This window comes from Salvelinus alpinus, chromosome 6, assembly GCF_045679555.1.
Source record: "Salvelinus alpinus chromosome 6, SLU_Salpinus.1, whole genome shotgun sequence".
Lineage (NCBI taxonomy): Eukaryota > Metazoa > Chordata > Actinopteri > Salmoniformes > Salmonidae > Salvelinus > Salvelinus alpinus.
In genome coordinates, this window is record NC_092091.1 from 66,062,873 (window position 1) to 66,080,759 (window position 17,887).

At 43.8% G+C, this 17,887-nt stretch overlaps 1 protein-coding gene across 3 annotated transcripts in view; it reads right to left on the minus strand.

Annotated features, from left to right (window-relative positions):
* Positions 1-796: 796 nt before the first annotated feature.
* LOC139579123 (FHF complex subunit HOOK-interacting protein 1A-like) overlaps positions 797-17,887 on the minus strand; it is a 39,360-nt gene continuing 22,269 nt past the window's right edge. For 2 of the 3 annotated variants that reach the window (XM_071407420.1, XM_071407419.1), the window contains 8 exons: positions 17,125-17,370; positions 16,811-16,978; positions 12,890-12,969; positions 12,333-12,535; positions 8,138-9,211; positions 7,603-7,781; positions 4,553-4,673; positions 797-3,767 (listed from right to left, as the gene is read on the minus strand). In XM_071407420.1, the coding sequence (XP_071263521.1) occupies positions 3,574-3,767; positions 4,553-4,673; positions 7,603-7,781; positions 8,138-9,211; positions 12,333-12,535; positions 12,890-12,969; positions 16,811-16,978; positions 17,125-17,370 (2,265 nt within the window). In that variant the 3' untranslated portion in view covers positions 797-3,573. The remainder of the gene's footprint in view (positions 3,768-4,552; positions 4,674-7,602; positions 7,782-8,137; positions 9,212-12,332; positions 12,536-12,889; positions 12,970-16,810; positions 16,979-17,124; positions 17,371-17,887) is intronic. The other variant, XR_011675674.1, reaches the window with a different exon arrangement.

Genomic DNA, 17,887 nt, shown 5'->3' on the forward strand with positions numbered 1-17,887 from the left:
TTTAGAGGTCAGTGTTCAGAGGAAGTAGTCATGAGTAGTGAGCGCCCCCTTGTGGCTGTCAAGTGAAGGAGATCCATCTTTCGTTTAGCCTTCTATGCTTGTCTCTAGAGTTAGGCATCTCTTTTACATTGTTTGCTTGAATATTGAGTTTTGTCAAATCACGAGGTAATTCAATACTGGTTGGCTGTGTGCATGTGACTTCAATTTGGTAACGTAGGTGGTTGCCTCCCATTCATCCCCTTTGTTTCTATTGAATGCCGTATGCAGTGACCTATATAAGAGGTATTGTACTTCTTGATAAAAAAAAAAAACAGGGTTTGTGTCTGGCTGCTGTTTTAGTGCCTGTGAAGAAGACCTAGTTTTGAACAGAAGCTGGGTCACTGGATGAATGGCTGTCAGAAGCCCTGTTTATACCTGCTGTTAACATTCGTCCTGATTTTGTCCGTTTACACTTAGATCTGATCACAATGCGTTTTTTAATCGTCCAAAAATGTAGCCACAATCAGAATTGATCAGGACAAAGATCAGGACAAAGGCTGCATGTTAGAACCAGGTATGAACAGGGCTAGAGGGGGGATTGTTTACTAAATGAGGCCAGAGGAGTCCACTGAACAAACCATTGAAAACACAACCACTTCTGGGCGAAAGAAGAGGAAGGAAAAATGTGTTTTCCCTGTGTTTTGCATTTCACTTTGCCGAGGTGAAGCTAAAATGTAAATTTGGTTAGAGAAGCTGTCAAGTCAAAACACATGACATAATATTCATCTGTTCTTCAATAAAAACGTATTATAAAGAATACACTAATACATGTCTTTATTAAAGTAATCATTCCTTGGAACCTCTGACTTTAATGACAGAAGAATACACACTGGAGTAACCTGACAAGGTCATCGCTGACATCTAAAATGGATGCTAATAGTTGTAGAAAGGGAGAAACTAGACTACTTCTCTTTGGAATGGAACCTCTACGCAACTGAAGAGAACTGTGCCTCTACATTTGGCTGAAATAAATGTGCTCCACACAACATTCTACTACAAGAAAATATGGAGTACATCACCAAATTTAGCAATGGCAAGATATGATGCATTCCATAACTGTCCATCGGTCCAATTTGTGGACTAGTTCGAGCAGACAGTGGTATATTCTTGACTTCGCAGCTGCATCCACATTCATCCTCTGGGTCATGTTCGTTTGTATGCACCATAGGAAAAAGATTTGCAACCGAAAACAAAAAAGAGCATTTCTAAATGGATAAGCTCACTTTTATGCCTACTGAACATGACCATGCTTAGCCCAGAGTAGACACTGTAAGCAACAGGAGGAACTTCATTCAAAATTCAGGCACCAAGTAGTTCTTTCCTAACATACCGATTTAATAGGGACAGGCATTGTAACAAAATGTCTCCTTGGTTGAAATCAAAACCTTAAATAAAATGAAGTCAATTAAAACCAAGGCTATTTATTTGTTGCTAATGGTAGACCATGTCTTAGTCTGGAATTCAAACTTAAACATTGGTGAAATGGAGCATATCACCTTGGATTTCAGGCTACCCATGTCTTCCTGTGAGAGTTGGCCAACACTCAATGCTAAAATGAATGTGCCAAATCATTATTGAACCAACCAACAGTGACGTATTCCAATTTTCCCAACTTTCCCAACATACAAGAAACATGCATACCCTAATACAGCAACGAGAAGACAGAAGTTACAACTTCTGTGAAAAAATATGGCAATAGAACCTCTCTCTACAAAACAGTTCCATTATTGTGACATTAAGTACATTCTGTATTAAATACCCAACCCCATCAGGAAACAAAACGTCATAAAGTACTCTCATACCTCAAATATCAATAATGATTTGCATAGTGTGCTGCTTCTTTGATTATTTTTCCCAATTATATACATAAAGTACTAAAATAAGGCTAAGTCATTGAGAGCTTCCCAAACGGCACCCATTACCCCATATAGTGCACTACTCTTGATTTATACGGTCAAAAGTAGTGCACTACATAGGAAATAAGGTGTTGTTTTGGATGCCAACATTGAGTGCATCACCCTGATATGGAAAGCTCCTTTTAGAGAGATATCATTATAAATAACGTGCATTCAGTGGACAGGACCTGGTGCACCATGGGAAAATGGAGTTAGCCGCAGCATTGAGAACTGACGTCAGAAGAACCCAGTGTCCTTAAGTACACCCCAAAATTTTAAAAAACAACTTCTAACTTGAATATCTAATGTGCATTGAAAACATAACATAATTGAAATAGGTCTATTGAACAAAGAAAGTCTTTGATTTAAGGTATTTAGCGAAACACAAACTTGTTTTGTACAGTGAGCCTGATCGTCTAAAGTTACTAGGCCTCTCCTTCAGTCAAGAGTTTTGAACAACAACGACCACCAGATACATAACATTGGGGAATGCCATGGTCTACACCAACTCAGAAAGTAAGTATGAGATGATTGGGACTCCCACTAGCATCCCACTTCTAACGCGCTAACCAGTAGTTTAGAGTGGTGCTGCTAGGGTACTTGTCACTGGTACCCCGTGTTTACAGCCAAGTTAGCGTTACTCATTGTGGATTTATTATTACTTTCCCACTATTTCTCTATTTTCTTTCTCTCTACATTGTTGGGAAGGGCCCGTAAGTAAGCATTTCACTGTTAGTCTACACCTGTTGTTTACGAAGCATGTGACAAATAACATTTGATTAGTGATGAATACTCCGCAGGGAGAGATCCTGACAAAATAGGCTCCTGATTATTTCCAGTACAGCATGCAACCCCAGGGTGACACCACGGCACCACCAGAGATTTCGTTAAGGCCACGTATAAGTCCCTATTGTACGGTGGCCATCACTACAAGACAACTAGAGCTGGTCACTGGAGAGGGTGTTGCTACCAGGGTATGAATGCAATATTGTAAGTCTAAAAGCCTAAAGGGACAGGTGATGTGTTCTTTGTGTATCATTAACTTCCCATTGTTCCATTCAGCCGGTTCCATTCTATTCAGTCTTTGGTCGATTAGCCCCAAGCTTCCATTTCAGCATTCCTATTGGTTGGTGCAGGGGTTCCACCAAAGGCTTGAAGTAGGTCAGTACTTTCCAGTCATTATAAATCACATGACCTGCTCCTTGGATGTGACATAGGCCTACGCATACAACTCTCTGAGGGCAGAACCATATGCATATGAGTGTGTCTGAGGGTATCAATGGCAAATGCATCAAATGGGTGAGAGATTCCTGTAAGTTATGTGTTACTGTACATCAGAGCCCGCCATTTTTATATATTGGTTTGGAAAAATATATTAGCCTCAAATATATATATATATAACCCAATTTAAAAACTACCTCAGGGAGAGAGATAAAAGATGAGTGAATCAATCCAAGAGGTATAGTCTTCTTCATCAAGTAGTGTTGGAAAACATGAAAAACTTTCAAAGAGTCTTTTTAAAACGTTTAAAATGACCCGAGTGGACACAACAGGTCAGGGACAGACACTCACTCCTTCCCTGTGAGACAATGCTACCATAACATTAGTAAAACATTATTATTACAATGTTATTGTATCGTTATTCCTCCATAGGGACGTGCGATAGTATCGAGTGCTCCTGCGCAATGGCCGCCAGTTCTTTGAGGAACTCCGTGAAGAGGACGGTAGCAAAGACCTCGGTCCTGGCCAGGGAAATGGTCTTGGGCTGGGGAGGAGGAGAGCTCTTCATCTTCCTTCCTGCCTCCAGGGGGGAACATTCTCGGCTGTTTGTATCTGTGGAGGACCAGTAAATAGAGATGAAAAATAAAACATTAGTAATAGTTGCATTTAACTGCAGTTGGACATTGTAGCAAGCTCATGTTAGTCCACTTGAAAGAAGAAATTCGCCCTTTATTATCAGTCTCATTTTCCTTTTTAAATCTCATGCAATCTCCTACCAATACATTCCTTGCTCAGAGAGAAAGCTCGCATATAAAATGGTGGGGAGAAACCATTGGGAATGCAGTAGACTAGAGAAGTATGAGAAGAAGAACGTCAGAAGGACCTGAGTTGTTTCTCCATTGTTGCAATGCTTCATGACCAAGCTGAATATATTCTCCAAGTCCTCGAGGAGGAACCAAACAACACAAACTAAGCACAGATACAGTTTTAATCTTTCAGTGGTGCTTCATTGCATTTCAGTGATTAGAAACAACAGTATTGCTAGGCTCATTACTGGTCTTATGATCTAGGATATTGCCTCAAATCCTCTGGAAGCTTTGCCTGTATCCATTCTAATCTCAATGACCTGGCTATTGGCAACAAAACAGACCTAAATTACATTCTAATGATGCTCATAGGATAGCTCACAATAAAGCTCAGAATTCAACATTGAACAACGTCTATTCAAACAAAACATTTATACTACCAGTAAGTAACAGTACACAGTTATACGGCTGTTATAAACACTATGTATCCCGGCAGGGAAGCCATTATGTTAGCTTCAGAACATCTTTACTAACATGGAACCGGATATGTAGGACAGAGCATTATGGGTACTGTAGTCAATCAAGTCTCACCTTGACCCTTGACTGAACTCTCCCTGGCCAGAAGGCAGTGCTGGGCGAAGGTGATCAGCTCTGGGAAGTCCTTCTTGGTCGAGGCCTGCTGCTCTATCTGGTTCTTAAGGGAGGCTAGTACCTGATATGGAAACACATATATAGTAACATCAGTAGCACATCAGACAGGAAATACAGTGCCTTCAGAAAGTATTCACACCCCTTGACTTTTTTGTTGTGTTACAAAGAGGGATTAAATATGGATTTAATTGTAACGATCTACACAAAATACTCTGTCAAAGTGGAAGAAAAATGTTTTAATAAATGTTAGAATTTATGAAGAATAAAACAATAATACATCTTGATTAGATAATTATTCACCCACTGAGACAATACATGTTAGAAAAACCTTTGGCACCAATTACAGTTGTGAGTCTTTCTGGGTAAATCTCTAAGAGCTTTGCACAGCTGAATTGTACAATATTTGCCCATTATTATTCAAGATATTATTCAAGCTCTGTCAAGTTGGTTGTTGATCATTGCTAGAAAGCCATTTTCAAGTCTTAGCCATAGATTTTCAAACCGATTTAAGTTAAAACTGTAACTCGGCCATTCAGGAGCATTCAATGTCCTCTTGGTAAGAAACGGCAGTATAAATTTGGCCTTGTGTTTTAGGTTATTTTCCTGCTGGAAGGTGAATTAGTCTCCCAGTGTCTGTTGGAAAGACTGAATCAGGTTTTCCTCTAGGACTTTGCCTGTGCTTAGCTGTATTCCATTTCTTTTTATCCTAAAAAACTCCTTAGTCCTTGCTGATGACAAGCATTCCATAACATGATGCAGCCAACACCATGTTGGAAAATATGAAGAGTGGTACTCAGTCATGTGTTGTGTTGAATTTGTCCCAAACAAAGCTTTGTATTCAGAGCAAAACGTTCCTTTCTTTGCCTCATGTTTTGCAGTATTACTTAAGTGTCTTGTTGCAAACAGAATGCATGTTTTGGAATATTTTTATTCTGTTCAGGCTTCCTTCTTTTTACTCTGTCATTTAGGTTAGTATTGTGGAGTAACTACAATGTTGTTGATCTATTCTCAGCTTTCTCATTACACAGCCATTAAACTTTGTAACCGTTTTAAAATCATCATTGGCCTCATGGTGAAATCCCTGAGCAGTTTCCTTCCTCTCCGGCAAATGAGTTAGGAAGGATGCCTGTATCTTTGTAATGACTGGGTGTATTGATACACCATCCAAAGCCTAATTAATAACATCACCATGCTCAGAGGAATATTCAGCGTTTGCTTTTTTACATTTTATCTACCAATCAATGCCTTTCTTTGCGAGGCATTGAAAAACCTCCCTGGTCTTTGAATCTGTGCTTGAAATGTATTATTCGATTGAGGGACCTTGCAAATAATTGTATGTTTGGGGTAGTCATTCTGAAATCCTGTTAAACACTATTATTGAACACAGAATGAGTCCATTCAATTTATGTGATTTGTTAGGCACATTTTTACTCCTGAACTTACTTAGGCTTGCCATAACAAAGGGGTTGAATACTTAAAAAATGAAATGCTGAAATGTATTGAGTCTATCAAATTTCAAAAATGTTCTACTAACAAAATTCCACTTTGATATTATGGGGTATTTTGTGTAGATCAGTGACACAAAATCTAAATGTAATCAATTTTAAATTCAGGCTGTAACACATCAGAATGTGGAAAAAGTCAAGGGGTGTGAATACTTTCTGAAGGCACTGTAGCTGCCAGAGCACAGAAAGTACAGGATAAATATTGTATCAAAGCTGCAATGAGGTAGTCTCATTCGGCGATCCTGATCTCGCGAGCTTACATTGAAACAAGATGGTGGATCAATGAGATCACCATGCTGAATTTTTTTTTTGCACACATAAAACATTGTATTGTTCTATTGAGAAAAATGAATGGAATTATTGCATTTCCACAGCGCAAGATGCCTTATCAAAGAAAGTGTACATTTGTTTTGACTGAATTAAGCCAACAGGCTTTGCGTACTTGATGCCAAGAGTATTGCTATACACACTATCAGGTGTAAAACGGGTAGCTTTTGCATAAAAACATATCACACGATTGAAAACAAAACCAGAGGCATAAACCAGACAAAACAAGGACATTAAGCAAGACAAGACACGCTGATGATGAGAGAACCAAACCGTATTCATCTCCATGACAAACAATCCACCTCTTTTAATCTGGACCCTAATGAAAATGAAGTACCCAGTGTTTGTACGTCAACAACTCGCCGTCCCCTTTCATCCCCATCCAAACATTCCCTTTAATGCGAGCTTTCAAACGGCCCCATTCCATTTTGAGTTACTTGTTTACACATCCTCTATTCAATTATGCATGAATCAGCCAGCAGGAGAGAAAAACACTGTGTTAAAGTCTCACTAGACTTGTTTCACAGCCATTTTGAACTCTGTTTTCATTGCCACGTTAAGTGTACGCCCGCTCATAGTCTGCGTCCTAAATGGCACCCTATCCCCTATATAGTGCACTACTTTTACCCAGGGTCCATAAGGCTCTGGTTAAAAGTAGTGCACTATATAGGGAATAAGGTTCCATTTGGGACAAAGCCATGGTATTCATAATCTCCTCTCTAATTAATACTATTCATAACGGATCCTCCTCTCTAACTTCTAACAGGTTTTCTGTTTGTTTCATGAGTCTCCAGAGGTTTAAACAGCTTAGAGCGGTGAGGGAGAAAAGCAAACAGTTGTTTTGGGGGGACGTTTTTACACCTCTAATGCTTACTAAATGGAGCGGAGTGAAATGTTTACTAAGAGAGTTGTGTCTCTTTTGAGTAGGCGTGCATTGCAGTGTCTATGATGTGTATCTTAACAGTAGGACTGTGTCCATCTCTGGCTCAAAGTCTTTGAGAGAGAACAAAGGATACAGACAGACAGACAGACTGAAAGTCAATACATAGTCAGAGATAGATGGACAGACAGACTGACAGAATTATTGGAATCTAGGAGCGGGAGTGGACACTGGGCTGGTGACAGTCACACTCACAGTCGCGCACACACTCTCTGTACCTGATAGAGTGAGCGCACGCTGGGCTGGAACACCATGTTGGTGTTGAGGAGGAAGGATTGCAGCAGGGGCTGGGGGTAGGCAGCCAGCTGGGCCAGTATACCAGTCAGCAGGAGGTTGACATGGAGAGAGTTATCCAGCATGTTCTCCAGACGTGACAACAGCACACTGACAAATGGCCCTACAGGAAGAGAGAAAGAGAGTCTTCACTCAGATTGTCAAACCTGGTTAAAGATCAAGAACAAGCCTTAAAGTAAGGCAGATAATACTTCAATCTACACAGGAAGAGAGAGAGACTTTACTCAGACTGAAGTTTTATCTGTCTTACTTTAAGGCGTGTTATTTAACCAGGTTTGACAGTCTGAGTAAAGCCTCTCTCTCTCTCTCTCTCTCCATGAGCCAAATGCATTGTAAGATAACCACGTTGTGATTCTTCAGCAAATTCTTGACACGTGTTAGAGAGCTGACCTTCAAACCTGGTGAAGTTATTGTACAAAAGTTAAGGCTTTTATTTCTGAGAGTGTTGTTTTATCTTACCTGTAAAAGGCACCGAATGGCTCCTAGTGCTCCCACTGCGGAGCTTGGTGTCAAACAGGGACGAGTGCTGCTTCTCCAGCTCTGGCGTATCCATAGAGAAGGAGCTGAAGTCCACCTCGTCCTCCTCCATGGGGGTGACAACAGGATTCCGGAACTCTTTGTCCACCGTTTTCACAGGTCTGCTCCCCCCAGTCCCGGCCTCGTCGCTGCCCAGCGTACGAATCAGCTCCTCATACTGATCCATGAGGTCGTCCCCCACCTCAGTAGCCGAGGGGCTCTGTAGGTTGGAGTTGTGGTCCGCAACATGAGCTTTGACCTCCTTTGACCCCTTTGTGACCTCCGAGCTGTTGACCTCCATGTTGGTGGGATGGAGGGGAAGACTCAGGCCATTGCTGAGGGAGACCTCATCCTTCTCCTGCAGACTGGATTCTTTGAAATGGTCCTCCTCAAGGTTAAATTCTGAGTCCATTTCAGATTCCTCCGATTCCGGTAGTGTCTCCCTGCTGGGTCTGCGGCGATCCACAGTATCGCGGGCGTCCTTCTTTGCCACAAGGTCGTAGACCATGACATCATCCTGGAAGTCGGACTCCTCGATGTAGGAACCCTTAACCAGCATGATGGCAGTCCTCCTCATCTCCTGGATGTGTTTGGGTGGCTCGGCTGCAGTCGGCTGTGGAGGTCTACTACTCTCAGCAGCCTCGGGGGACACCACCGGACCGGCATCATAACTATCGTCCCACTCCAGCTCTAGTTGATTAGTAGGGGCTGGGTCTGTGGTCTGGGGCGGGCAGGGGGCACGAGGCCGTGGATGTGGATGTGACCTCTTGGGGTTGACCGTCTGGGCTTGGCGTCCCCTGGCCCCAGCCTCCTCCAGGGCACTGGGTTGGTACTCCTCTGGAGGGGGGGCCTCTCCATCATAGGGGGCCGACCACACCTGGCAGGCCCGGGTGCAGCTGCTGATGCCCAGGCGGGCGTTGTAAAGGTAGTGCAGGTAGTTGACGTCCAAGTAGATCTCAGAGCCGATGACGCAGGAGTAACTCGAGCCATCCTCCTCCAAAAAGGTATCCACGGTCTCTGAAAAACAGACAGAAAGACAGGGAGCACTACAAGTCAGTAATGTATCTAACAGTGATAGACAGACAGACAAACAGAGAGACAGACAGAGACAGACAGAGACAGACAGAGAGACAGAGAGAGAGAGAGAGAGAGAGAGAGAGAGAGAGAGAGAGAGAGAGAGAGAGAGAGAGAGAGAGAGAGAGAGAGAGAGGAAACAGAACAAGTCAGTGAGATGAATAATATAACTAATCCTGGCTGACACACTGCGCTGCATGCGCGCTGCATTCACGCACAGCAGAACTAATGACGTTGACAATTAACCACAGGAGGCTAAACTGATTTAATTGAGATTTCATGAGTTGATAAAAACACTTCCTAATAAGGCCTCTTATGTTATTAATCTGACAACATGAGACTTCATGTAAAGATCATACAGAACCATAACTGATGGATGTTTGAATGACTCTTAATAAGGAATAGTAAATGGTTAGGAATAATGCATTATCAATAGAACACGTTCTACTACGGGGATAGGAATAATGCATTATCAATAGAACACGTTCTACTACGGGGATAGGAATAATGCATTATGAATAGAACACGTTCTACTACGGGGATAGGAATAATGCATTATGAATAGAAGACGTTCTACTACGGGGATAGGAATAATGCATTATCAATAGAACACGTTCTACTACGGGGATAGGAATAATGCATTATGAATAGAAGACGTTCTACTACGGGGATAGGAATAATGCATTATCAATAGAACACGTTCTAGTACGGGGATAGGAATAATGCATTATGAATAGAACACGTTCTACTACGGGGATAGGAATAATGCATTATCAATAGAACACGTTCTACTACGGGGATAGGAATAATGCATTATCAATAGAACACGTTCTACTACGGGGATAGGAATAATGCATTATCAATAGAACACGTTCTACTACGGGGATAGGAATAATGCATTATCAATAGAACACGTTCTACTACGGGGATAGGAATAATGCATTATGAATAGAACACGTTCTACTACGGGGATAGGAATAATGCATTATGAATAGAACACGTTCTACTACGGGGATAGGAATAATGCATTATCAATAGAACACGTTCTACTACGGGGATAGGAATAATGCATTATCAATAGAACACGTTCTATAACGGGGATAGGAATAATGCATTATGAATAGCACACGTTCTACTACGGGGATAGGAATAATGCATTATGAATAGAACACGTTCTACTACGGGGATAGGAATAATGCATTATCAATAGAACACGTTCTACTACGGGGATAGGAATAATGCATTATGAATAGAAGACGTTCTACTACGGGGATAGGAATAATGCATTATCAATAGAACACGTTCTACTACGGGGATAGGAATAATGCATTATGAATAGAAGACGTTCTACTACGGGGATAGGAATAATGCATTATCAATAGAACACGTTCTACTACGGGGATAGGAATAATGCATTATCAATAGAACACGTTCTACTACGGGGATAGGAATAATGCATTATGAATAGAACACGTTCTACTACGGGGATAGGAATAATGCATTATCAATAGAACACGTTCTACTACGGGGATAGGAATAATGCATTATGAATAGAACACGTTCTAGTACGGGGATAGGAATAATGCATTATCAATAGAACACGTTCTACTACGGGGATAGGAATAATGCATTATGAATAGAACACGTTCTACTACGGGGATAGGAATAATGCATTATGAATAGAACACGTTCTACTACGGGGATAGGAATAATGCATTATCAATAGAACACGTTCTACTACGGGGATAGGAATAATGCATTATCAATAGAACACGTTCTATAACGGGGATAGGAATAATGCATTATGAATAGAACACGTTCTACTACGGGGATAGGAATAATGCATTATCAATAGAACACGTTCTACTACGGGGATAGGAATAATGCATTATCAATAGAACACGTTCTACTACGGGGATAGGAATAATGCATTATCAATAGAACACGTTCTACTACGGGGATAGGAATAATGCATTATCAATAGAACACGTTCTACTACGGGGATAGGAATAATGCATTATCAATAGAACACGTTCTACTACGGGGATAGGAATAATGCATTATCAATAGAACACGTTCTACTACGGGGATAGGAATAATGCATTATGAATAGAACACGTTCTACTACGGGGATAGGAATAATGCATTATCAATAGAACATGTTCTATAACGGGGATAGGAATAATGCATTATCAATAGAACATGTTCTACTACGGGGATAGGAATAATGCATTATGAATAGAACACGTTCTACTACGGGGATAGGAATAATGCATTATCAATAGAACATGTTCTACTACGGGGATAGGAAACTACATTCAGCCACGGGACCATTTTTGTCCGAGCAAATAGGCCGGAAATAATTGTAATAATTTGTACACTGCAAATTGACCACAACTAAGCGCGAACAGAGATTGTATCTATTTTTATTTTATTTGTGGGAATACTTGGGAACAGATTTCCTAGATTAAATCATTTATTTGGTCTTCTTGGGGAGCCCAAAAAGTTCAAACACTTTGGCTGTGTGGTTTGTGTTTTGTTGGTTTTTGGTAAATACCACCTCCACAAATTAGGTCAAAGCGCTCGCCACCAACAATGTTATGACTAGTCGCAACTCAGTGAAGGAACTTTTTGTGTGTTGGAGATTTTGGCTCAGCGTATAGCTCATTGAAGCTGCGACTGTGAATACAGAAGAGAGGGAAGTGTGAATCAGATTAGGATCAAATGTGATCTTAATTCGTTTCGCCTACTCAGACTAAGCTGCAGCACATGGCCTAAAATCCCAAACACAAATATTCAGGCCACTTGAAACAAAGGAAACTAGATTATCTATCTCTCGACCTATAATAATGAAACCCATTGTTAAAATCCTTCAGAAGTAACAGTTTATCCTCTGAGAATCATTGAGGCATTCAAAAGATCACCTTCAAATAGAAAGCAACTGGTTAAATAGGGGGTTAATTCCACTTTACTTCTGCATGTGGCATGTTACACTGTCTTGTCCTAGTGATAGGCATATATAAAGTACAGAACCAGCTAGAAATCTCCAGTGAACCTATCTTACCCATGGTGCCAGTGTTAGGACTGTTGTCTGTACCCTTTGACCAGAGGATGGAGTCCAGCTGTCTGAGGGGTGGGGGGCTGTGTTCGGGGGAGCAGCAGGAGGGTGTGAGCGCCAGGATCTTAGCGGCCGACACAGAGTAGAAATCTCTCTCCTTCACCACGCGTCTCTGGCTCAGCATCATGTGATTACAGGGGATCAGGTACCTGGAGAACCAGAGGAGGGGGATAGATCCTGTTAGGGAGCCCCAGTAGGGGGAACTGAGACTGGGGTTAGGAGGAGGACGGGGGGTTATGGTTGTACCAAGAAATGCAGATGGGTCGGTGTTTGGGTGTTAAGGAGTAAAAGCGGAGTAAGGGCTCATCACATGGTAAACCAATCAGCTGTACCATGATTTATAGTAAGACAATGAGGCTTAGCTGAGAGGAGAAACTGAATTTGTAAGTGTGTGTGTGTACACCTCAACTAGGTATACAGAGAAAGACATCATACACCCCAAATGTTCCATATAATATCATCATGAACATGCATAGAACATGGAACAGGCCCCACCCACTCACCTCAAGATGAGCTGCAGCATCACATCCTCACAGTACAGTCCAATGAGAGTCTGGAACAGCGCCAGAGACACAGTACCCAGCTAGAAAACACCAAGAAGATAAACATCACAAGATGAAACAAAGGCCTCAGAGGACCGGAATACATCACAGGGCTGGATTAACAAGTAAGGGATTACCAAGGCTGAATTTCAAAATGGCTGCCTGTGGCACGTGGCATCATACCTGTTTAAATGTTGCAGAGTGACCATGGACAGCCTGAAGTCACAGCGTTTGATGATACTTGTTTAGTAAGTATCCCTGATGCAACTTCACTTAGTTGGCATGCAACCAGCTAATACTGCCCCTAGGTCCTTAATGAGTTATGTTTTAGGCATGGTGTATGTCTTGATTAGGTTGGATTGTGTGGAAACAGGTGTATGCCTATCTGTCGGAGTTGCTGACAGCTGAATAATGTGTAGGGAAATGTCTGTCCATTTGAGGGTTTGGACCAAGAGTGAGTCGACCTGGCCAAGGCTTTCGACTCTGTCAATCACCGTATTCTTATCGGCAGACTCAACAGCCTTGGTTTCTCAAATGACTGCCTCGCCTGGTTCACCAACTACTTCTCAGATAGAGTTCAGTGTGTCAAATCGGAGGGCCTGTTGTCCGAACCTCTGGCAGTCTCTATGGGGGTGCCACAGGGTTCAATTCTTGGGCCGACTCTTTTCTCTGTATATATCAACGATGTCGCTCTTGCTGCGGGTTATTCCCTGATCCACCTCTACGCAGACAACACCACTCTGTATACATCTGGCCATTCTTTGGACACTGTGTTAACAAACCTCCAAACGAGCTTCAATGCCATACAACACTCCTTCCGTGGCCTCCAACTGCTCTTAAACGCTAGTAAAACTAAATGCATGCTTTTCAACCGATCGCTGCCCGCACTTGCCCGACTAGCATCACTACTCTGGACGGTTCTGACTTAGAATATGTGGACAACTACAACTACCTAGGTGTCTGGCTAGACTGTAAACATCTCCAATCCAAAATCAAATCTAGAATCTGCTTCCTATTTCGCAACAAAGACTCTTTCACTCACGCTGCCAAACATACCCTCGTAAATCTGACTATCCTACCGATCCTCGACTTCGGCTATGTCATTTACAAAATAGCCTCCAACACTCTACTCAGCAAACTGGATGCAGTCTATCACAGTGCCATCCGTTTTGTCACCAAAGCCCCATATACCACCCACCACTGCGACCTGTATGCTCTCATCGGCTGGCCCTCGCTACATATTCGTCGCCAGACCCACTGGCTCCAGGTCATCTATAAGTCTTTGCTAGGTAAAGCTCCGCCTTATCTCTGCTCACTGGTCACCATAACAACACCCACCCGTAGCACGCACTCCAGCAGGTATATCTCACTGGTCATCCCCAAAGCCAACACCTCCATTGGCCGCCTTTCCTTCCAGTTCTCTGCTGCTAATGACTGGAACAAATTGCAACAACAAAAAATCACTGAAGCTGGAGACTTATATCTCCCTCACTAACTTTAAGTATCAGCTATCTGAGCAGCTTACCAATCGCTGCAGCTGTACACAGCCCATATGCAAATAGCCCATCCAATCTACCTACCTCATCCCCATATTGTTTTTTACTCTTTTGCACACCAGCATTTCTACTTGCACATCATCATCTGCACATCTATCACTCCAGTGTTAATTTGCTAAATTATAATTACTTCGCTACTATGGCCTATTTATTGCCTTACCTCCTTACGCCATTTGCACACACTGTATATAGACTTTTTCTATTGTGTTATTGACTGTACGTTTGTTTATTCCATGCGTAACTCTGTGTTGTCCTTTTCAAGACCATCAATGTTAAATGGGCTGCAGGTATCAGAGAAGTGTTGTTTTCTACCCTGTAGAGTACAAATCAGCCCAGGAGCGTTTTTCACAGTTGAGTAGTGTTGTGAAGAGAGCACTTGAACGTTTCAATTGACAAGCCTCTGTTTGATGTTAATGAATGAAGCCTTTCCAGCAATTCCCCCTGTTTGAACTAGACATTACATTTCCTAATATTTACTTGCCTTGTATGATCAGTCCAAAGACTAATTAGATAGTTATTGCGCATTGCCATGGCAACAATCTGCTGTCTTTGATACTGACATTTTAAATATTCGTTTAAATTATTAGGAAACAGCCTCTGGGGAAACTATTTATCTCCAAAACAAGTCTCCGTTATTTTAAACATGACTCACACAGCATAGCAGCAAGATTCACAGACAACTTTCTGAAGGATCTCATTTGTCAGGTTGAGACGGCCTGGCTATCTACTAAGTGTTACTAGGAGACTGTAAGTTGAAATATGCACAGCACTCAATATGTTTTGCAACTGTATGTGTGCGGTTGTGTGTATTTGTGAGTGCTAGCACGAAGGCTCCCGGATCTGAAAAGGGAGGTTGACACATGTGCTGAGCAGGTGCTTCAGCCTGCAGACTCTCTCCCGTACCTGGTGTGTTGATGTGGCTGACCAGCGTGTCCAGGATGTGGACGTTACCTGGGTGTGTCGATGCGGCTGACCAGCATGTCCAGGATGTGGACGTTACCTGGAAGGGTGTGTCGATGCGGCTGACCAGCGTGTCCAGGAAGTGGACGTTACCTGGGTGTGTCGATGCGGCTGACCAGCATGTCCAGGATGTGGACGTTACCTGGAAGGGTGTGTCGATGCGGCTGACCAGCGTGTCCAGGAAGTGGACGTTACCTGGTGTGTCGATGCGGCTGACCAGCGTGTCCAGGATGTGGACGTTACCTGGTGTGTTGATGTGGCTGACCAGCGTGTCCAGGAAGTGGACGTTACCTGGTGTGTCGATGCGGCTGACCAGCGTGTCCAGGAAGTGGACGTTACCTGGTGTGTCGATGCGGCTGACCAGCGTGTCCAGGATGTGGACGTTACCTGGTGTGTCGATGCGGCTGACCAGCGTGTCCAGGAAGTGGACGTTACCTGGTGTGTCGATGCGGCTGACCAGCGTGTCCAGGATGTGGACGTTACCTGGGTGTGTCGATGCGGCTGACCAGCGTGTCCAGGATGTGGACGTTACCTGGTGTGTTGATGTGGCTGACCAGCGTGTCCAGGAAGTGGACGTTACCTGGTGTGTCGATGCGGCTGACCAGCGTGTCCAGGAAGTGGACGTTACCTGGTGTGTCGATGCGGCTGACCAGCGTGTCCAGGATGTGGACGTTACCTGGTGTGTCGATGCGGCTGACCAGCGTGTCCAGGAAGTGGACGTTACCTGGTGTGTCGATGCGGCTGACCAGCGTGTCCAGGATGTGGACGTTACCTGGTGTGTCGATGCGGCTGACCAGCATGTCCAGGATGTGGACGTTACCTGGAAGGGTGTGTTGATGCGGCTGACCAGCGTGTCCAGGAAGTGGACGTTACCTGGAAGGGTGTGTTGATGTGGCTGACCAGCGTGTCCAGGATGTGGACGTTACCTGGTGTGTCGATGCGGCTGACCAGCGTGTCCAGGATGTGGACGTTACCTGGGTGTGTCGATGCGGCTGACCAGCGTGTCCAGGATGTGGACGTTACCTGGTGTGTTGATGTGGCTGACCAGCGTGTCCAGGAAGTGGACGTTACCTGGTGTGTCGATGCGGCTGACCAGCGTGTCCAGGAAGTGGACGTTACCTGGTGTGTCGATGCGGCTGACCAGCGTGTCCAGGATGTGGACGTTACCTGGTGTGTCGATGCGGCTGACCAGCATGTCCAGGATGTGGACGTTACCTGGAAGGGTGTGTTGATGCGGCTGACCAGCGTGTCCAGGATGTGGACGTTACCTGGGTGTGTTGATGCGGCTGACCAGCGTGTCCAGGATGTGGACGTTACCTGGGTGTGTTGATGCGGCTGACCAGCGTGTCCAGGATGTGGACGTTACCTGGAAGGGTGTGTTGATGCGGCTGACCAGCGTGTCCAGGATGTGGACGTTCTCGTGGCGGTGGAGGAGGATGAAGGAGAGGAAGGTCTGCAGCAGGACCGGCTCTGACACCGACCGCACAAACAGGTCCAGATAGGCCGTGGTAGTCATCACCTCCTCCAGGGTCAGCTAGAGAGAAACACACAACCATCAGTAGGCTGGATACAAATACGCTGCATCCTTCCTTCCAATCTTCCTGGAAGTAGTGACTGATCTGACATTGATCTGGAATGGTGGATGTAATACTGTGCGATCCATGCTGTGTTTATACTGACCTTGTGGAGGGCCGGTGCCAACACAGGCACCAGAAAGCCATTGTAGATGTAGCTGACCAGCTGGTCCCTGATGCTGGGGTGAGCCACCTGAATGACTGCATTGCAGAACTCCAGTGAGTTGAGGAACTGGACCAGGGTGGGCATATGTAGCCAGTCCTCTCTGTGGAGGCAGTGCCACTCCTCACTGGGCACCTCCAGCTTGGTGGGCAGAGACGAGTAGAGACCGCTCAGCCCCGTGGCCAGCACCTAGAGGAGGGGGAGAGAGGAGAGAGAGACACATTTAGTGGAACCCCTTCAAGTAGGCTATTGCTTACTTACACCATATAAACTGTACACTGTGGTCTGGTATCACGAGTACGCAACCAAGTTGCTGGGAATAACTAGGATCTGATATTATTGTGTTTCCTTTCATCTTTGCATGAGTTTCCTTTTGTGCATGTGAAAGATAACTATCCATGACTTTGCACAAAGGGCTCAAATGCCTTGGCAGGATAGAGCGATGCATCTGAACCAGGGAACTGAATGGGCCTCTGTTCTGTCTTCCTGGTACAGGTATATCCCGGTCTCTCCATTGGCTTATACAGACAGTAGAAAGCTAGGCAGGTAATCCTGTGACAAAGAGGTATTGTAGCCTGCTCCTGCTGTGCAATTACGTCAAATACTATTACATAACTGGTTATCATCCATGCAGTCTGTACAGTCTCTCCACGGTACAGGTGAGATTGAAAAAAATTCTGTTGACACTGCCAAGCTAGATAGTCAG